At 37.6% G+C, this 22778-nt stretch overlaps 1 protein-coding gene across 4 annotated transcripts in view; it reads right to left on the bottom strand.

The window, feature by feature from the left end:
* The window catches only part of LOC306855030 (SLIT-ROBO Rho GTPase-activating protein 2), a 112741-nt gene that overhangs the window by 47972 nt on the left and 41991 nt on the right, over window positions 1-22778 (bottom strand). For 2 of the 4 annotated variants that reach the window (XM_079393415.1, XM_079393413.1), the window contains exon 3: window positions 10744-10936. In XM_079393415.1, coding sequence (XP_079249541.1) covers window positions 10744-10936 — 193 coding nt within the window. Of the gene's footprint in view, window positions 1-10743; window positions 10937-12510; window positions 12630-22778 lie in introns of those variants that run through there. The other 2 variants (XM_079393414.1, XM_079393416.1) reach the window with 2 other exon arrangements.

Genomic DNA, 22778 nt, shown 5'->3' with positions numbered 1-22778 from the left:
CGTTACTCTGGGCGTATGCTGGAGGGATGGCCTCAGCATGCCAAAGGAGACAGCTGATAGAGGGTCCCGTAGAAACCCATGAGGTGGGACCCATTCCCTGCTGCTAAAATGCCTCTGAACGGGTGGGGCAGAACCTGATGTTTCTTCAGACCAGACAGTCTGAAATGTCCTCAGAGAGGGTAGAATCAGGACGAACTGGATCTAAAGAGCCTGCAGAAAGCATTCGGCTGTCTGTTAATGTTTTACAGACCGTCTGTTTACAGAGGAACAGCTAACACACGACCTTGGTCCTGCTGTTAACTGGAGTGCAAAACATCTGTGAGAAATAAAATGTTCATCACATCTACCCAAACAACCAGCAACCTCATCCATCAGTGGTTTGCAAATGTGTAAAAAACTTGTGACCTGTTGAGGTAAAATCCATTTCCTACCTCATTTTAGAAACACTGCAACTAATAAAAAACACTTCCACAGGGTGGATTAAACAGATATAAATGACATACACTAAAGTTTGTAAGAAACTAATTAAGCAGGGACGTATTAAACTCATCAAAAGAGACGGAAAATACCTTTAAAATGTTATAAAACATTTCTAATTTAAATGATTTTTTAAATAATAAAAAGCACTATTAAAGCAGCACTGTTTTCAATATTGAAAATAATAATTGTTTTTGAGCACTTGATTACTGAATGGCTGCAGAACATTCAGCTTTGCATCTAAGAAAAAATTTGATTTTAAAATATTTAAAAATAAAAGACTTTTATTTTAACTTGCAAAAATAGTTTTTATCCAAAATTATATCCAAATTATTTTAAAAGCGCATGCCCAAAAACCGTGCTATTTCTAGGCACATGACAAAAAACATGTTATTTCCAAAGCACACGTCCAAAATCATGGTAGTATACACCTAGCTACTTTTGCAAAAATCAGACCCACTTTATGCACAAATCATAGCAGGATATCAGCATCATCTGAACCCATTTTAGCATATTAAAAAAAAATATATTAAAAAACATATTCTGGGCTGAAAACAAGCACTGCTGATGTCCTGAAGTAGTCGGAGTCTAATAAACCTCAAGTGATGTACGGATGTGTATTAACACTTGTCTGACACCAGTCCTCCATGTTGAAGAGCACGTTGGATTAATCATATCACTCGACGGGGATCCTGTCTCTCTGTACAGGACATTCCCTCTGGCTTCGCCTGCCGACAAGACTTCAGACAGACACTCCTCCCAACGAGTTCAAAGCGAGGGGAAATCAGCCAGCATTCAGAGCTCAGCGGGGGGGCTCGGTGGAAGTACATCACAGCCTGTTCTCCTGCTCAACATCTGTCAGTTCATCTTTGTCCATGTAACTCTTTTGATGATGGGATCAGAATAAAAATATAAATATACTGTCGTCATCAAACATCAAGGTATTTCTACAGATGATAAAGGAAAGCAACAGAGATTCATATAGTTAGCTTATAAGAATCGTCAAGCATTACTAATTTTTGCAAATGAAAGTGTTCTTTTTTACTCATTTGCAAATATGCAAGAAAAATATTTAATAAATATCAGGCACATGTTCCTTATTCTTTATTCAACATTTCAAATGTTTTCTACAAGTAAAGTGTTACAAAACAAATGCTGACTCTTGTGTTAAAGGGATAGTTCATCCAAAAATTTTAATTCTGTCATTACTCACCCTCATGTCATTGCAAACCCCTAAGACTTTTGTTCATCTTCGGAACACAAATTATAATATTTTTTATGAAATCTGAGAACTTTCTGACTCTACACAGAGGGCAATGCAACTACCACGTTCAAGGCCCATAAAGGGAGTAAGGACATCATTAAACTGGTCCATGTGACATCAAGGGTTCAACCTTAATTTTATGAAGCAGCAAGAACACTTTTTGTGCGCAAAGAAAACAAAAATAACAACTTTATTCAACAATTTCTTCTCTTCCGTGTCAGTCTTTACTGTGGTACTCTTGGGAACGCACGGCATAGACTTGACACATAAGAAGAAATTGTAGAATTAAGCAGTTTTTTCTTCTTTGAGCACAAAAACTATTCTTGTAGCTTCATAGCATTACTGTTGAACCACTGATGTCACATGGACTATTTTAACAATGTCCTTACTAGGGCTGCAGCTAACGATTATTTTTATTGTCGACTAATCTATCGATTATTTTTCCGATTAGTCGACTAATCCATCAATTATTTTTCAGTTAATCTATTTATTATTTTCTTATCAGTTGATGAATTCTTTAGTTAAACTATCAATAAATAATAACACTAACTTCTGCTATTAATCTTAATATTTTATTCAAACGTTCTCACAAAAAAGAAAGAAAATAATAACAAGAAAAGAGAGAAAAATAAATAAATAACAACAATAAATAATTAATAAAAATGAAAGAAAATAACAAAGAAAAAATAATAAAAATAAAAATAAATAATTAATAAAAATGAAAGAAAATAACAATAAAGAAAAAATAATAAAAATAAAAATAAATAATTAATAAAAAAGGAAGAAAAGAAAGCAAGAAAGAAAAAGGCTAACAATAACAAGAAGGAAAGAAGGAAAGAAGGTAAGAATTACAGGGCAGTGATACAATCAATAGAAATGCACATTATGGCTGCATTCACAGTCCAAGTAGGGCTCGCTGCAGTCCACAAGAGCCAGGGGGCGTGGTTGGATCCACATCTAGGGGGTGGAGATTGGTAGGTTTAGGGCTGGAGATGGGTGGGTTTAGGGATCAGGGGGTGGAGATGGGTGGGTTTAGGGATCAGGGGGTGGAGATGGTTAGGTTCAGGTATATGTAAGGTGAGAGGAGTTGGATCTGGATCCAACCACGCCCCCTGGATCTTGTGGGCTGCAGCAAGACGCTCCTCTTCACAGTTGCTGTTTGGGACTGACAGCAGTTGCTTATAGGTGAGAGACTTGAAATGTTTTATTTATTCAGCAGATTAAAACATCTGCTTGAATGCATATCTGCATGAATGAACAGCTGAAGTCACAACCACATTCAGGACACTAGAACGACAGAATCAAAAATGGCGTCATAACACTGGGAAGTTTTATCACTGTTGACAGCCCGTTTTTAATATAGGAGCCCAGTTGAGGCTTGTCCAATCCAACACACAGTTAAACAACTGACAACAACTTTAAATGCTTTGTTAGCGAGTGCAGAGAGCGCGTCTGGTGCACGAGTCTCAGCTCGCGCAACACGCCCACGGCACTAACGGCAACTCCAGTGAATCTTAAGATGACCACGAATCATTTCTCCATCTCTGTGGGTGAATTAAACCCGTCATGATTATATAGGCAACTCAATGTCCCATGCTGTTCCGTTCATTCAGCACAGCTTTGAATGCGGTTGTGAATCCTGACAATGTAAATGCATCAGTTCGGCTATATATATGCGGTTCTGACTATCGTATAATAATAATGCTCTATGAACGCAACTCTATGAAGTGAGATTGCCATACTAGACTTTACCTTCTGCTCTAGTCTTGTTTTGTGTTAAACATGGCAGAAAAACAGTCTTAAGTAGGGATAACTGCAGGCTCGCGCAATGGGCGTGGCTAAAGGTGCGACTTGTCGACACATCCCATGCTAATCGACGTAATCGATGACATCGACGAATCGCTGCAGCCCTAGTCTTTACTACCTTTGGGCCTTGAACGTGGTAGTCGTGATGCTGTCTATGCAGGGTTAGAAAGCCCTCAGATTTAATCAAAAACATCTTAATTGGTGTTCCGAAGATGAACAAAGGGTTTACGGGTTTGAAACGACATGAGGGTGAGTATTAAATTAACAGAATTTTCATTTTTGGGTGAACTAACCCTTTAAGTCCTTAGCTTAGCAATATGCTAACTTCAGACTCTATTGGAATACCATTGTGACCATTAATAGAGCTGTTACCCAAGTATCAGTAACTTCAAAGTTTTTATTTTAGTTAGACCGATGCCATAAAAAAAAAAAAAAAGCTGAATATGTAGGGAGCACATTAGAACAGACCTACTGAATAAAAACAAGCGGTACAGAGGCAGCAGTCACAATTCAACTACAATTGTAAGTAAATAAGTCGAGTGTGTTCAAAACACTTAGGTGTGCAAACCACTCTCCCCAATAATGTTTCTCTCCACCAGCTTTCCCAGACACGCTTTCCCCCCCATCTAAAGAGCAGCGGTTAAGAAGTGTAGCAGAAATAATTGCATTTGGATGTTTTGGAGGCTACGGCTGAGGTAAAGAGTGGAATGAGATCTTGATGGGTGCGCTGCCAATGATCGCACAACACTTGGGAAACAGAGAAGAATGAAACCGGTTCGAGCATGTAGCAAAAAATAAAGGTCTTGCACAACAAGGGTTCAAAGAAGGCAAGTTCCTGATGATAAACCACAGAGATGTTTGCCAAAAAATGGTGGGAACACCTCCATTAATTGACACATGGTGAAGAACATATCATAATACAAGGAACATGAGAAGACAAGAATATACTAACGAAACAAATCTTTAAATCTTCACAAATACCAAATTGTGTAAAAAAAGAAGAATACTATAAGTGAAACCAACAGTCTAACGATTGTTGAATAATTAAAACAAACCGGAGGCATTGACAGCCCTGAGAAACATCTTCCCAAACATACTAATTAGCTTTTTCTTATGCAAAGAAGCAAAACACATGCTTAACCACATAAGATGGAGTCCCTGGAGAAACTCAATTCCTCTAGAGAAATGAACAAAGGGACGTTGATGAGTTTAGCATGGCCCCTTGGCTGACGGAAAGGGTTCCTAAATGGGCATTCAGACGAGGGAGCTCCGGGTCATTTCTGGAAGGCTATGAAAAATCACATGAGTGGAGGAATTGCCCAATTAACAGCAAGGTCATCACAGACAGAGCCGGCCTTTCACCAAAGAAACTCTCCGCAAAGCCAAGAAGGGCTAATTCCTAGGTGACACCAGGGACGTGACATGGTGGCATGTGAAGAATTTTAAGAGATGAAGAATATGAAGAAATTCTTGACATTTGGTTGGAGTAAAATGATGGGAATTGATCATTGATATTACTTCACAAAGCAAAACGAGAAGCCCTGAATGTACCATGAGGAGAAATTAATAATAATCAGCAAGGATGCATTAAATTAATCAAAAGTGACAGTGAAGACGTTGATAATGTTACAAAAGTTTTCTATTTCTATACTTTTTTATTCTTCAAAGAATTTATCAGTATTGATAATACTAAGAAATGTTTCTTGAGCACTAAATCAGCAAATAAATTATTTCTGATTGGACTAATGGCTGCTGGAAATTCAGCTTTGCCATCACAGGAATAAATTGCATTTTAAAATACATTAAAATAGAAAACATTAAACTGTAATAATATTTCAGAATGTTTACTGTATTTTTTCAATACATGCATAGAGTCATTAGCTTAGCAACATACTAACACTGGAATCTGCTGTAAACTGTGAAGAGTGACCGATTCATTCAGTCTCGCTTAGAAGGTACAAGAGAGGGCGTTGAGGGGAATTCTTCACTCTGGTGAGAAGTGTTTTACAAGACTTCGGTTTCTGTTCAGACATGATGCTGGGAAGACATCAGTCAAGCTAGTCAGACTGGAGAGGAAATGAAACTTGTCTTGCCTGCATTCCCTTACCGTCACACACTTATGAAGAATAGGCAAACACACCAGACCAGACGGACTCACTTCCTCTAGTCAACTAACCCTGAGCTCCTCACAAATGGGCCGGGAGTTATCGTGGCACAGGATACTGCAGAACAGGCAACATTATGACACTTGTATATGAAAGTCTAAAATAGACTAAATTTATTGACCAAACGACAAACAAGGGTGTCCAGTTCAGTGTCAGTAAATTTGTTGATTTCTGTAGTTGACTGTAAATATACTAAATTACATTTAAAAAATACATGGGTGGTGATGGCGCAGTGGATAAGACACATGCCTTTGGTGTGAGAGACCCGGGTTCTAATCCACTGTGAGACACCAATGTGTCCCTGAGCAAGACACTTAACCCCTAGTTGCTCCAGAGGCGTGCGACCTCTGACATATATAGCAATTGTAAGTCGCTTTGGATAAAAGCGTCAGCTAAATGAATAAATGTAAATATAAATGTACATTTAGAATAAAACCAGCTAAGTTGAATGTACAATATATGATAGTATTGTACCATTATGATAGAATGCACAATAATTTACTTTACAGCACCTTCATAAATTGAATAAAACTATAAAAAGCACCCACTGCATACATCATTTTGACAGAGTTAAAAATCTGTAGAAAAGGTACATCGCCATCTTGCTCCGACCAAAGTAACTTGAATGTACCTGACGTTGTAATTACAACTTCTCAACTCAAATACAAGTGGATTTGAATGTGACATAAATGCAGGGTTTATTTAAATAGACCTAAACAAGCTATTCAAGTTCTTAAAGATTACCTGACACGTCCAGAAAGGTGTTTTGGATCAGGTTGGAGCTAAACTCTGCAGGAAGGTGGCCCTCTGTGTGCAGGATTGGATAACCCTGGACTAAAATGTTAGACTACGAAATTCAAGGCATTAGGAAGTGAGGTAACACCATATGACAACAACGTTTTAAAAACTTTCAAATGACGAAACCAGCATTGACCATAACCACTAGGAGGGAAAGGTTGAGAACTGGTTTATAGTGTAATCTTGGATCAGCAGAGTAGGCCATTAAGCACATGACACATCACTGCTCCTCTGTGGCACCAGTGTAACCACCATACTTCTTATTTGTCATGAGTCCAGACGTGGTGAGTTTCAGTTGCTTCTTTGTATCAACTCAATCCATTTGTAGAAAATCAGGCATGCTAGAAATTCGGTCAGTACCATGGCGTGTTATCATTCCAGACCGCGTGTTTCTTAAACATGCTTTCCATTCATTGCCGGGCAACTCGTCATCGGGCCTCCTGCTGGCTTGCTGAACAATTGACGCACACTGTCATACCACACATAGAGGAGCCTTTGAACCCTTGAGTGGTAAAACGGAAGGCATTGAGCTGAACTCTACCCTGTAAGAACATAAGCAGTATATCAGTGGTCTCCAAAAGATCCCCACAGATGCCCCTCAGTTTGCAGGTCGGGCCTCACCGACAGCTACGTTCTTCTGGAGGAGCGGGACCGGAAAATACCTCACATTCTTTCGTGGCATCATCGTCCCAGATGTTGCCTTTTGCCTGTTAAACATACAGATGTTGGAGCTGGAAAGCAGGGGCTCAAGGGACACAAGGAGGGCAGGGGATGGTATTTAGACTGGACAAGATTACGAGCTGATTAGAAAATCTATCTCAGCGGGGGTCACTCGTATAAGGGAGGACATTAGAAGGGGTTACTGCAGACATGGTGTAGTGAGGGGGTGCTCAGAGAAATAGATGGTGTAATTAATGTTGTTTTTGGCGGCCTGTTTTAATTTTAGTTTTAGTCTAGTCTTTGTGTGAAGCTGTCATTTTAGTTTTTATTAGTTTTAGTCACATTCATATTCTTTTTAGTCTAGTCAAGTTTCAGTCAACTAAAAGTCTGAGCATTTTAGTCTTATTTTAGTCACAATTATCCATGACTATTTTCGTCTAGTTTTAGTCAATGAAAATTGTATTTTAGTCTCTTTCAAGTAATACAATTCTATTTAACCCAGTCAATATAGTATAAGTACCTAGTAGTATAGACGAAACCAACATTTTCTTTTAGCCAAACCCATTTCAAACAAGGTTATCTTATTATATTGTTACCTTATAGACTCAAGAATACATCCATTCCAGACACGGAAGATGCTCTGACTTGAATTTACAACATTTATTTTACCAACCAAACATGTTAGAAGTACACACACATCTCTCAAAGACGAACCCCCGGCTGGCCGACCATCGGTCCCTTTCTCTGTCAGACTTAACTTTGTTGTCGTCTTCTAAATAATGCCGAGAGTGGGGCTTGAGGAAGTGACATCGCCTGCGTCTGCGCAGAGCGACCTAATGCAGCCCCTGAAGTGAGAGACGGGAAACAGAAATACTGCAAAATAATAATAATAACGCGACTAAACAAGATTAAATAACGTTATAACATTTCGTTTCATCTTGTTTTGGTCAACGAAAATGAAGAGACATTTTAGCATAGTTTTTATTTTGAAAACCACATTTAGTCTCATTTTTATTCGTCAACAATATTGCATTATACATTTAATTATAGTCATCGTCACATGACAAGCATTTACGTTGCGTTTCGTCTCGTTTTCGTCACGTGATAAAGGTTCGTTGACGACGATATTTAGTCATAATTTTCGTTGACAAAAGCAACACTAGGAGTAATGCAGGCCTAATGTGGAAGAAAAATTTAGAGCTATTAGGAAATCGAGAGACAAGCACAAGAAATTATGTTAAAATGAAGAAACAAGTTCTCAGAGAAGAAATGCAAGCAAAAGTGAGCAATTGGAAAAATACAAGGCTGTATCGTAAAATTATGCATATTCTTCTTCTACTTGTCTTATTAGTTTCCATCCATCCATTATTCTTAGTTCAATTTTTATCAATTTTGTTTAATTTAAATATACATAGCAGTTAAAAATACAATTTATAAATGTGTATTATCCAATAATAATGTATTATTATTAATTATAATTATTAGTATTGATCATAATTATGACTGATTTCTTATTTAATTATTTCTATATTTTTTGCGGATAATTTTTCCATAAAAATAACTTTTAAATTTAGAAGATTGTGCAAATAAATAATAAATACAATTATAAATCTGTTATTATTATTATTCTTGATTAATATTAATAAATTATTATTACTACTTATTTCTTTAGTTTAATAGTTTTGAGTCATTTTTAATAATTTTTGACGTGTTTAAAATGTTCAAATAAAAATGATCATCATCTAATAGTTTATTATCATTATTATTATTTTTTTTCAGAAATGTCTTAATTGTTATTCTATAAAATATCTATATTATGACATATATTGTTGTTGACCAAAAGTTAATATTGTGGTATACATCCACCGCTTACACTAGAGCACATAGGTCTCCATTTGAAACTGAACCTCCCCCAGGGTCTAAGGTACACAGGGGTCTCATGTGCACCATGGTCTGATAGGGCACAGAGCTGTCACACAAAACTGCTCTTAAAAAAAAAAACATGTGCTATCTATTGATTATTTCTAGAAGCTGTCAGAGAGCCATATGTTGACTTTCCCAGACCCAACCTCTAGCACTCAAACCATTATATTAGGAACCAAAAAGTCAAGTGCAAACACAAAGAGCAAAATTACGTGAAAAGACAGAGTGAAAAGGGGAAGGAGCAAAGAGAAGCACATGACAAGGTGGAAAATGAAAGAAACAATGAAAAGTTCAAGCACTGGATATCCCCCATGTCAAAACAGTGCCTGGGGCAAAACTGCCAGAAAGAAACCTGCCAAGGTACGCATACTAGACCCTGGAAAACAACTCAAATCCAGTCAAACCTATTTACACAGCAAGCATAAAAGGATGACAATGTGTCACTGCAAATACAGGCCATTGGGAGTTGCAAAAGCACCTTGATAAATGTTAACGCAAGCAAAATCTTTGCTTTATAGCGGTCGGGAAGACTTTATTGTTACCGTCATAAAGGTTCTCATCAAATACTGCTTCAATTAACAAGACATGCAGACTCTTTCATAATTCACACATAAGCCAAGGCAAGGAAGTACACATCAAACTTTTAGTTGGTCTTTAAGCTTATCGTTGTAATTCTTTGAGGATGAGGTTACCACATCCTCACAAGATCAAACTGAATCCAACAGGATCCAAGCGTCTGACCACAGAGATCCGTTTAGACAGTATATAACACTGATTAACAGGCTCTTCGACAGCATATCCTGTCATAATGACTGCCGTGAGACTGCATCATTCTCAAAGCTCGCTAGTAAGTATCGGGAAACCTGCATTCATTTAATGCCAGGTCTTCAGCATAATTGCCACTTGCCTTTCTACGCAACTAAGCTTTAAAAAGCCTGTTCAAAGTCTAGCCCTATGTATAAAAATGACATCAGTTCAGGGCCATTCAAAAGCTTGTTTTGTTTCACGCTAAATAATAAAATTAGCATTATAAGCTAATGCAGTCAATCAGACAGGATAATATAAACATTTATAGCACGAGTAAGAACATAAATGCTCCGCTTCACTTGCTTTTCCTAACGTTATGCCAGCTGTTTCTTCATAATACAGCATAATAACTCTAACCGCTACAGAAACAGGATCAAATATGGGTCACTGGAGCAGAACCAAGGACTTCGAAGAAATTTTTTGACTTTATTCCACTATCAAATCCCTGCTGCTATCTCATCAGAGATATGAGACAAGCCTCTTATATAACAGCAGGGTCTTGTGAAAGCCTCAAAAGATTGTAAAGCTGATTCATCATCATTCTGACAAATAAGGAGACTCTGTTTACGCCTACATGCTAAAATATGATGATTATGATTATGATTTGTTACCAAAGATTTTAATGAAATTATCTTGAATAAGCCTAAAGGGAAGTGTTGACTGGATCTCACATGACCTTGGTGAGAGTTTAGTCAACCGTCTCAACTTTCACTGCAGAACAGCACTTATGTAATCAGAAGAGGGCAAAAAATAAACATACTGATTTCAAACTGTGCCCAGGTAATGGCACGGATCACAGGACCATGATGTATCAGCTGGAAACAAGGCCAAATGTTCGCTTACTTGAATTGAGGGTCCTTTGTGTAGCGTGTCTTGGCCAGGAACCTCTCGGCTAGTTTCTCTAGGTTGCGGGAGTAGTCCATCTCGATCTCGGCCTTCTTGCGGAAGAAGTCCTGCAGGTCTTGCAGGAGCTGCACGCGGAGCTCGCATTGCTGGTCCAAACACTTAAGCTGCTCCACCAACTGGGCTCGGATCTCTGCCAATCAGAGGAGGAGAAGAAGAAACAGACTTATTACAGAACTTCCCACTCTGGTTATCCATTCTAAAGGTGTTCAAAACCATCCAGACAATTACTGAAAAACGCACACTAAACGCCATCATCTATCCATACACTAACATTTAAAAGTTTGGGGTTGGTATGATTTTTTGAGTGTTTTTGAAGTCGCTAACGGCTGCATGTCTTTAATTGACAATATGGTAAACACAGTAATTACTGTTAATTATTACAATCAAAATTACTTTTCCACTGTAATACATTCTTAAATGCTATTTATTTCTGTGATGGCACAATAGAATTTTCAGAAACCATTACTTCCAGTCTTCAGTGTCACATGATCCTTCAGAAATCATATAATTACCAATGTTTAAAAATGTTTTTGTGGAAACCATGGCATTTTTTCACTATTCTTTGATGAATATGAAGCTCAAAAACAGCATTTATTTAAAACAGAATTTATGTAAAGCCTGTACGGTCACTTTTGTTCAATTTAAAAGTGCACCTTAAGCCACCAAAATGATACTCAATGCATGAACAAAATCATGCCATTTTTTCCCTGTAATTTGACAACTAAAAGCATCTAACTTATTTTTTGTCATGGGGAAATATGGATTTCTTTATAAAATGCACAATCAAGAAATATTTATTTATTTATTGGTACACTCGCCCTCTATGGACGAAAAGTTCATTTTGGACATTGTTTGCAAATGCAACAAATTTTAAAAAGTGCTTTTTACCATTACTATTCAGCTCAATTAAAAACAAAGAATTCCACATATTTAATCTGCTCACTAAAAACATTATCATCCTCTAATCCAGGAAAAAATTCAAAAATTCATCCACATTTCACAATCTGGTCTATGCGGTTCCAGTACCTCAAAACAAAGTCAAAAATAGCTGGTGAAAAGACATTTCAACCTTCTATGCAAAAAACTATGTTTCAAAGAACAGGTTTTATGTTTATCATTAAGTTCATGATAATTGTTTTATCTTAAGTAAATTGGTGCATAAACATTTTTCAACAGACAGAGGAACAATGCGTATCAGGAGATCTTTTTGCAGAGGTCCATCACACACACACACACACACACATCTTTAGAGAGTTTATACAGGCTTATCACTTTTTATTTCCGTTGCATCTCTCTCTGTCTCTCTTTCTCCCTGTCCAACATCCGCCGAGCACTCAAGCATGCCTCCAAATTAATTTACTCCGCTCAATCAAGACAGCTTATTGAAATACTGAATTATGATGTTTACGTGAGCTCTTGTGAAGCCTGGAACTATGGATGGACCTACTTGTCCTGCATACTAAAGCTCCAATAAAAAAACATGATACGATACAGCAGAGACATCTAATTTAGCTGTTGTTTAGCAAAGCAATGCAAAGTCCTTCATCTAAACATTAAAAACTATAAACTAGCACCTATTTCATCGTTTACAGCTGCAGGATCACATTTCAGTTGATGTATTGATGGCAAGTCTTGAGTTAGCTGTCAAACCAGTATCACAAGTGATGAGAAAACAACCTGAGAATGTCCAAGAATCAACAATACCTTTGCATTTCCTGCTGTAAAGAAATCGGATGACTTTTGCCTCCATATGCTCTAACTGTTCCAGCCCAGAGAAGAGAGGAGAACAGTGGGGTGTGACAGTCCCAGAGCTATGACACCCAGCTGTCCCGACTCTATTGTGCTTTTGCGCTGAGAGCACACTTTCACTCTGACATCATACAGAAGTGGGATTTCCACACCCTCTGTGTCTTGGTAAAGTCAAACACTCCAGTACATCCCAGGACTATAGGACTGGGCTTTTCCCAATTCATATGACTCATTGTGATGATTTTTACATGACTATGTGATAAAGGCAGCCCTCGTCTGGGATAATAACTACCCGGGCCTTCTTTCTGACATGCCAACATGTATCGATACCACTGACAAAACAAAACAAAAATAAAACAAAACGTATATTCATGTTTAAATACTACTCAGAAATCATAGGGTTATATCGTAGTTTTACAGCTGCATAGTATCAATAATTCATCAAATGATGGAGAAGCATGATAGACGTGGTGCACATATACACGTGTAAGCATTTTTGGCATTTTTAAAAGTCCATTCAAGTTTCTAAATCACAGTGGTGGAGTGATTCTGATGTGCTTGTGGCTGAATGTGTGTTCATTCACGTCTATGTCCAAACCAAACCCTCTTAGCTGTCAAAGCTTCAGACTTTGATTGGTTAGGTGAAGGGCATGAGGCCAACAGGGCTGTGTGGGCTAGGGAAAGAAACCGAGGCATAGATTTAATGGGAGCATATTAAGCAAGACTCTGCTGGAAAAGTAAAATTTTAATATTAGAGTATAACCTGAACAGTTTGTGCTAAATGCATAGCTAGAACAAGCACCATGACTGATTAACTCCGAATCAGCTAAAATATAAATGAAAGTCACTGCTCTTTAAGAAGAGATTTGAGATGAGCAGTAAACGCCATCACTGTCACCAAGAGCAGGAAGAGTATAATCCAACCACTCTCACAAGGAAACTCAGGTCAGATGTTCTGCATTTGTCTCAGGAGCTCATAAAATGTTTCCTTAGTCTGAGAAACACTGTGCTACCAATTCTCTGGCCATCCTGCTGTTCAACATTTATGGGAAAATCTTAAAAAAAAAAAGCTTGAGTGGGAAAAAACATACACTTACAGAAATAACTGGGGAAAAAAACAACTTAAAAAAAATCTCTTTAGCTCCATATCCACCTCCAAAGGCAGACTGAACACTTTTTGTTGAACACTATGAATAATTAATAAATAAATAAAAAAGCTTTTCAAGCGTAGTATGCCTCTTTAAAACATTCACTCAGCCCTTAGGCCAGAAATATACTTGGAAAGTCACAATACTTTGGATGTAGCAAACCTTAGTACTCAATATGGCAAATGTCTGTGCCATTAAAATGAACAATAAATGGATATATATTAAACTAAATTTATATTTTAAATATAGATTTTACTTGAAATATAATACTTTTATAATATAAAAAGTATAATATAATAAATTCTAATATATTCTGTACTACACACACACTCTTATTCACTTAAATTGTTCATGCATTATATAACAGGAGCATTGTACACTAAAGGGGAAGCATAGGTTTTACTTATGCAGGTGCCACAAAAAGAAACTCTTGCCTCACTGTAATTCTATGCTGTATTATGAAGAAAGTTAATTTTTTTGAAGAAAGAGCATTTTTTTCCCCTCCGAATCAACAAACAAGGACAATTAACCTGGATTCAAATGGCCTGTTTGATTGAGTATCATTAGTTGAGCATGTCATAAACATTAAAGCAACAAAATATTAAACGATCTCAGAGTAATCAGACAGCAGTGACCCCTGCCTCTTTGAGTGTGCATTTGCTGAACAAGCATTAAATAATGATATCATTTCATGGCTACGTGACAGTCTTTGTGACACAGCTGTCGGTGAGCACGCTGCAAAGCGCTGGCTGGGACCTTCATTATAGGACAGAACCAAACACAGTGTTGAGTAATACCTGCTGGTCCCCAAACAACAATCATCACAGCTACCTGCTGAGATATCGGCTCAGTCAGGGTATTACACAGCCATGCATTATTGATTCTACTGCCTCTAACTAAAAGGAAAGGCGGGAGTGAGCAAAACAGATTGACTGGCAAGCTGGCACCTGACAAAGGACTGAAAGATCATCTCGGGAAGACAAACACTGCATGGTGAATGAAATATGGATAAATGTCAAATAAGAGAGACCACAAAAAGAAAAAGAAGAAAAAAGAAAAGGACAAATTTTAACAAAATCACAAATAAAAATAAATATATAAATGTAATTTTTTTTTACATTTTGACATTTGCATATTTTTAAAGATATACTTTTAAAAAAATATCAACAACTGAATATGTCAAAATGCTACAAATTTCACATTTATGCATTTAATTTTTGTCACCGACTGCATCTAGATCAGATGGTCAATGCAGTTATGCGGATCCAGTCCGTATGCAGTCCAGATAGTGGATCAGCACCTAGAGATGACCTCGACAGCCCTGAATGTCAGAGGAGCCAATGACAACTAGATGAGTCCCAGAGACTGATCCCCTCCAAAGACCTCGTCACCTAGACGGCCATCAGGACAAGACCACAGGAACCAGTCCTCTAAGCAATCTGACTTTGCTGTTTTGTTTCCTCCGATACGGTTTTTCTGTTTAGTACTGTAAAGCTGCTTTGACAATCTGTATTGTAAAAAGCCCTACTGTATACATATACAGTAAATACAGAGACTGGACTTTACTTGACTTTATTTCAGTGTTGTGACGTATTTCCAGCTGAATCTGAATATTGAACAAAGGGCGTGGTTTTATTTTTGCACTCCTCCTCTCTGTCTCTCACTCATAGCAACCTAACGATTGGAGGGGCGTGGTCAAGGATTTTCTGCCCAAGACGTCAAACTGACGTCATCAGAGAAGGCATGACATTCCAGAGCAGAAGCAAATGTTCAGATTTTGATTAAAGATTCCCAAGACAAAGAATTTTTTTCAGCAGATTAACTTGCACGGATTAATTGTTAACACCAAGACTAGCAATATGCGCTAATAAAGTAAATAAAGTCAATTTTCATTTCATGTAGACTTTAAACGGATATTTCACCCAAAAATGGAAATTTGCTGTTATTTTACTGACTTTTTTTCTTCAGTAGAACAGTAAAGATTTTTATCTGCAACAGTGATCCTTGGCGATTCATAGACTGAATGTCTGTGGCTGCCGGTTTTTGATTGTTTAGCATAAAACCTCAAATGGTTCCTCAGGAGCCTTTGGTAAATTGGTCTTGCCTGTATAAGTTTATTTGACTCTCAAAAGCCGGCAGCTAGTGACGTTCAGTTTAAGACAATGCTTTCACCTAAAAATCTCCTTTATTGTTCAATTGAAGAAAAAAAGTTAACTTCATCTTGGATGGCCTGAGTCAAATAACAGCAAATTTTCATTTTTTAGGAACTATCCCTTTAAGCCTGCATGTTTAGTCTGTATGACAAATCTTATAAATGCAGATTGTTATTAAAAAAGGCTATTATGTGTTATAATGTGTGTGTTTTTAGTGATTGATAGAGACCAGTTAATAATTTTCTTAAACTCAGTATAAAATAGGATAACTAGTTACACAGCAATTTCTTATGATGCCCAAATAATAAATCTTAGTTGAGGTAACATATGAAACACACGGAGCAAATGCTTAAATTTGAATTGATACAATTTGCTGTAGTTTTCTAAATGTTTGACCAATTAAAACATTTTAGTTGAATGGACTATAAAACTACTTCAGTAAAGGTTGAACCAAATAAAAAATAATTCAGGCAACAGAAATTGACTGATGAAATGAGTGTTATGCTACAGATTCATGTATTATGAAAAACACTACACAGATATTTAGACTTGACGTTATAAGGACTACAATATAACTGTGTTTTCAGGGGTCTGTAATCTGATGGTGCCGTCTCTTCAAAGCCAAATCAATCCTCCTCCCCTCTTCATCCCAGCTGTCACTTTGCTCATTTCCCTGAGAGCATCTCAGCTGGCTCCCCTAAAAACCCCACCCCAAATCTGTCATTTCTCATTACAAGCCCTGGCTAAGGGCTCCAAACTCCAGGCTTGTCGCCAGAGCTTTAAAAGCAAGGAGATAGAAATCACTAGGAGGTAGACGGCAAGACTGCTGTCCTCAAAAACAGGCCATGCTCAAAGTTTGTGAACACTGGGGTGCCATGGTGAATAAGCAGGCGAGATTAGTGTTCATAGTGGCACTTTGAACCCTTAACCAGTTTGAGGATAACGCTAACAGAGAGAACAAGAGGGGATACAATTTTGTGTATGTGAAACCAACACACAAACAGCCCAGGAAGCCTGTTGTTTTGACATAGGTTATCCTCACATGGTTGGTATGTATGTCTGAGGTATTCACCAGCAGGCAAAATTCAAAAAGTTGCAAATTAAAGCATCTCTTTCTTCTGTGCTTCGCCAGATGATCACAACAAACAAGTCTCAATCTGTCAGGGAAGAATTAAAAGCATATTTAATTGAGAGGGTTGTTAGCAAATTTCATCAGCAGGTTTTAGAAACTTTAACAGATAGTTTGCCCAGAAATGATTCTATGATTCTAAAAGATTCCAATTATAACAGTTTTAAGTGTCTAGACACCTAAAATATAGCAGCTTGAAGTATTTAGACACTTAGAACATACTTAAAATAAATGATTTTCAATTCATTAGATTGACAATTTTGATTAATTTTTTATAAACAAGTAGCATTTTGTCAACAAACCATAATAGCCCACAGATGGGGTGTAAGAAGATAGCTGGAAGATTCACACATTTGTGCGTTTGTGAAAGAGCATTGTGCAGCTCTGAGCTGTGCTATTGTTTTCGTAACTTTTATGGGATACAGTCCAAAAAAAAAAAAAAGCAAATCTGAAAGGGACCAGTTGTTTCCAGGAGGTGGGCCTGATGGCGTACATTACTACTTGCGTCACCAAAGGCAGCTTGAAGGAAAACATCCATTCATCAGAGCAAACAGGAAGCAAAAGGGAGCTGACAGGAAGTCAGTTTGTGCAGCTGGCTACAGAGGGAGAGAGCTCCACAATGCAAGAGGAATTGGTCTAAGACTCTTGGGAGAATGAGAAGAACAGCTGGCTGGGATGAGGCCCTGCACCTGAGCACCTGAGCTACAGTTTGAGGCCAAATGAGAGCCCAAATTACAGTGAACAACAAAGAATAGCACTTTTTTGTCAGCTGTGGTATGTAGCCTTGGGTCCCCATTTTGGTGCATCCATCATTTTAACATATCAGCGGTATAGACACTATTAGCTCCAGACATGCCAAACCTAATCCTCAAATGAAAGACACAGCCTTCATTGTGGAAATCGATGGGGGGATACAGTTTCAAGAGAGGTGGAGGGAACGCGACAGCCCTAGCATTAAGGTACAGTCACATTTCATAGTCCTCTAGGAATTTTCGCTGGCAAAATCAAGTCATTTCAACAGGAATCCATGTGAACAGGAATTTCATATGAGGGCGAAAGATTTCCCAATGCAGATTTTGCACTGGGTTCAGGTTGGTCACATGGATTCACCACTGGCGTATGTTTTTGATTCACAAAAAGAAACTGGTTCATAAGAGTCATTTGTTCTTGATTCAGCCTACAAAAGGTCATTTTGTAAACATTTTGTTTTTAAATACAGTCTATGCTTCATGAGGAGCTACACTATTGAGAGTACACAAAGGACCTTTTTGTCTGTAAAACTTAACTGAAAAAATTAACATGAAAAATGTCATGTCATGGGGTTTTTAAATACTTGAAGAGACATAATGACTATACATCAGTCTAATGATAACACAAAATCAGGAAACAGAAAGCTTAATTGCATTTGCGATAATATCGTGATATGAAAAAACATGATTTTTCAACCGCAGAGGCTGCGATTACACTGTCACGTGACACGCGAGAGTAAAGAGGTGTATTCGACTTGAAGATCGATCGGTGTATGACATCAAAGTACGGCGAGAGAAAGCATAAGGAGACGTCCGCTCTCTTATATCTCTCGCAGTATTTGATGACACACAGCGATCGGTCTAGATGCGCTGCTTCAAGTCGAACACATCAGAATCAGAATCAGAATGAGCTTTATTGGCCAAGTATGTTTACACATACAAGGAATTTGTTATAGTGACAGAAGCTCCACAGTGCAACAGAAAGACAGTAACAGGACAGGACACAGATAATGAAACAAAATAACAGGAAATAGCCAATAACCAATCTACAAAGCAGCAAAAAAAAAAAAAAAAAAATACTCAATATATAAGCAGTCTTCAGAGGAAGCATCAAGTCGGCACGCTGTGTTGCCAAGTCTGCAGTTTGCGGTCTTACATATCGTGCAGAACTGACGTGCTACATGTAAATGATATCCTTTGTTGTATTTTCCTGTCAAAATAACGGAGTTCCTTTGGAATTCTTCAACTTTTAAGAACTTCCGGTTTTCCAGTAGTGGGCGGGACTAATGCGCAAACGGCAATCTCATTGGCTGGCGCTCACCTATTATCCTCCCTGTTTTGATTTCAGCGAATCAGTTCCAGCGAACGCAGACAACCTGATTAATATTCATGAACCCAGCAGCTAAATAATCCTTAGTGTGTTTTATATTGTTCTTATTAGTAGTAGAATTCGTAGTAGTTTTATCTTATCAGTATTATTTGTAGTTTTTTTCCCCCCTTTTTTTATAGAAACACTAAATGACAAAACAATATCTTAAGCACCACCACCAGACCTAAGTTCAGTCAACATGACAAATATGCATTCATACATGGTTATTCTAATTACTAAAGTTCTATAATCATTTAATGCTAAATTATCATAATATCATATCATGTTTGACTGACTGATGCTAAGCAAGATATTTTTAAAAAACTGTGCCATTTTCCAAACATAAGCTATACTATATACTATATTAGTATATCAGATAATTAATATTAGTCTGGTGAGTAAACTAAAAAAGCCCATGCAGATTCTATTGCCAAGGTGTCTATAGAGGGTTGATAATATTTACAATAATCAATTGAATTTGATAGGTGTCTCTCACATTGTCCCACAGAAACATTAAAATAGTGTAGATTAGTGTACAATGTTTAATAATAATCATTTATTCTATTTAGTGACCATTTCATTCATTTAACATATTTAAAATTGGGGGCATCCAAGTTATTTGACATATTTGAACATAAAAAAAAAAAAGTAACAATAGTTACTTTCCCTGGTAATTAGTTTCTTTTATAATGATGTAACTCAGTTACTGTTTGTGAGAAGTAACTAGTAATTTAACTAATTACTGTTTTAAAGTAACGTGCCCAACACTGCATACTATACAATGATTTATTACTTGTCTTTGTTGAATAATACAGAATATAAAAGGCTTTAAAAAATACTCGCATATTAAATCGCAATATTGGTAAAAAAAAAAAACGCAATTAGATTATTTTCCAAAATCGTTCAGCCCTAGACTGAACGATACTTCTAGAGCATTATTGGATTGAGGGAGAGATTTGAGTATGATGAGTTTCTTTGTGAGAACCATTCAAAAGATCTTGTGCCGTATGTAGAGAGATGGAGGAAGGGGAAGAAGTAAGAAAGGCACATGAATGACACCATACTGACACACCAGCACCGACTACACCAATGAACATCAGAATGAATAGATAAAAAGGGACATGCTCCCATTAGAGAGCAGCTGTCAGGACAAAAACATCTCCTTGGTGGAACAAAAGGAGGAGGAAGTGTGTGATGTGGTGTATGTGTGTGTGTGTGACATCAGGCTGAAAAATAAACTCACTGACAGAACATTATCATAGCCTTCATTCTCCCCAATTTCCATTACATTATCATTTTTGTATGTGAACAGTGAGGGACATGGGATTGAAAATCAAAACCTCTTGCTGAACTCCCTCGATTAATCATTAAAACATTTAAAGGAGATAATTGCTTTACGATGGCGACCCATATTTCTCCTCCCCAGCTAGCCTATTTCAGTGCGAATCAGGAAACACACCGTGGGTTTTCCTTGAGAAGAGACTGTTGGTAAAAGCCTCCGTCTACACAGCTGAGGTTACTCCAAAAGAGCCAATGGGGTGGAAAAACTGTTGTCACATACACATCTGTACAAAACAAGGATAGTTCACAAACGCACACACATTTAACAGGATTCTGTCTCTTGAAGGAATACTGGAAAAACAGACGACGGTGGAAACAAAGGAAGGCACATAGACCAGGTACATAGTAAATCCACAAGTATATTGTAGTTTACAGCTGGCATTTGATAAATCTTTAGAGGTTTTGGTATAGCTAGAACTATTATTATTATTCCTCATGCTTATTATTAGGTTTTTTTTTAATCAGACTTTTTCTAAAATAAAACAGTACACTACACTACAGTACACTAAATATCTACAGCCATTTCTATAGACCAATATCACAAAGAGAGTCTGGATCTTGTCATGGACCAGAAAACAACCATCTCGCAACTATCCATAATGCCCATACAACCATAGAAACACCCCAGGACAGGACTGTCCAAGCCTGTTCCTGGAGGGACATTGTGCTGCTGAGTTTATGGTACCTTTAAGTAACATAAGAAAGATAATATTTATGAGTTAAACACACATGAATGTCACTACAAAGTCGTAGTTATGAATTCAGGACTTTCTTCAAGCCCAGAGTTTCTGAGTTGAGAGCGTGTCAATAAGAAAACACGAAGAAAGCAATGGATTCAGGGTCTGTCTTGACAGTAAATTCATGTTTTTTTTGTTTTTTACAATGAAGCTATTTCCATCTACAAAATACAATAGTATTAGTACCTAAAGAGTTAAATGAGTTAAAAATGTATTGCTTATAGAGTTAAAAATACTGCTGTATTTATAATAGAAAAGCTTCATTCCTAGCTTGTTGTGATAAAGTAATTTGAATGTACCTAAAGTCATAACTACCACTTCACAGCTCGTGAATACAAACTTTCTAGGAAGACTCTGTATCTCCAATTCTAATTAAACCCATCTGAACCTGCTATCACGGTCAGGATTACTAAAAACATCCAGGCGAGTGTGTTGGAGCAGTTTCCATCCAGGAGCAGAATTGGACTTGTAAGAGTGTTTTTGCCTGCCTAAAAACACTTGTAATATCTTAACTTATGAGTTAATGAGTCGAAAACTAAATCAGTTCAGTTTGGTATTTAAATATTTTGGTGACTATCACTTTAAGCTGCCAGGCTGCATAGCACCTAAGGAGATCAGTTTACCATTTAATGGCACAGGTTCCGGGCATTCCACCAAAGCTCCAATGAAAACATCTGGGGGATGGAGAGTGGTTCTTCTCACCCAGTAAGATTTGTCAGGAATGGACCAAAGGAGAGTACGCCCAGCAGGGTGAAATTCCTTGCATAAAGCCCAGCTCTGTACTGGAACTATACCAGAGGGGAAGCGATGTTACTTCAGGCTTCTATTCGGCCTGCCTCACTAGGTCATGTTGTGCTACATGAAGAGAGAGGAAGTGAGTGTGTGAAACAGGCAAAGAATGATGGCCAAAAAAGACTACACTAGCACTCTTCAACACTAGCAGATTCCATTTCCTAGTCTAGTTTTGTTTGCTAAGGCCTCAGGCCAGACGTGCCCTGGGCAGGAGTAGAAGGGAAATTCTTTGGCTGTTAGAAAAACAGGAGTCAACCGTTACTCCACTCTACAAGCCGCCAGTGACGATGCCTGCCACAAACTTTACTTTCTCAAGGTTGAAATTCCTTCAGTGTCACTGTCCTCAATCATGCAACATCGGCTTTTATGATCTAATGCCAGGGACTGTAGCCGGACTACTCCAATTAGCGATTGGCACATGGTTCGGTTAACACTTTCAGCAGTCCATTTACAAACAGTGACTGTTGAAGAGCAAATCATTGAGAAGTCATCGGGTTCATTTAACAGCTGATGTGCTCGACTGGCTCAACAAGACTGCTTTCAAAGTTAAATCCTATTTGACCAGAATGGAGGTTTACAGTCAATTTGAAATACATTTTACAATTTGATGCTTAAGAATTATTTCCTATTATGGTCAATGTTTAAAACAGTTGTGCTGCTTAAACTTTTTGTAGAAACTGCAATTTTTTTATTAAATTCCAAAGAACCACATTTATTTTGCTATCTGTGACATCGCTGGAAGAGAAGCACAACCAATTAGCTCAGCAGATGATGGGTTGCTTAACAGACAGTGAATGAGAGGGGG

This window comes from Barbus barbus (assembly GCF_936440315.1).
Source record: "Barbus barbus genome assembly, chromosome: 35".
Taxonomy (NCBI): domain Eukaryota; kingdom Metazoa; phylum Chordata; class Actinopteri; order Cypriniformes; family Cyprinidae; genus Barbus; species Barbus barbus.
The sequence above is the reverse complement of the archived record's forward strand: the minus strand, read 5'-3'. Positions and strand labels throughout refer to the sequence as shown.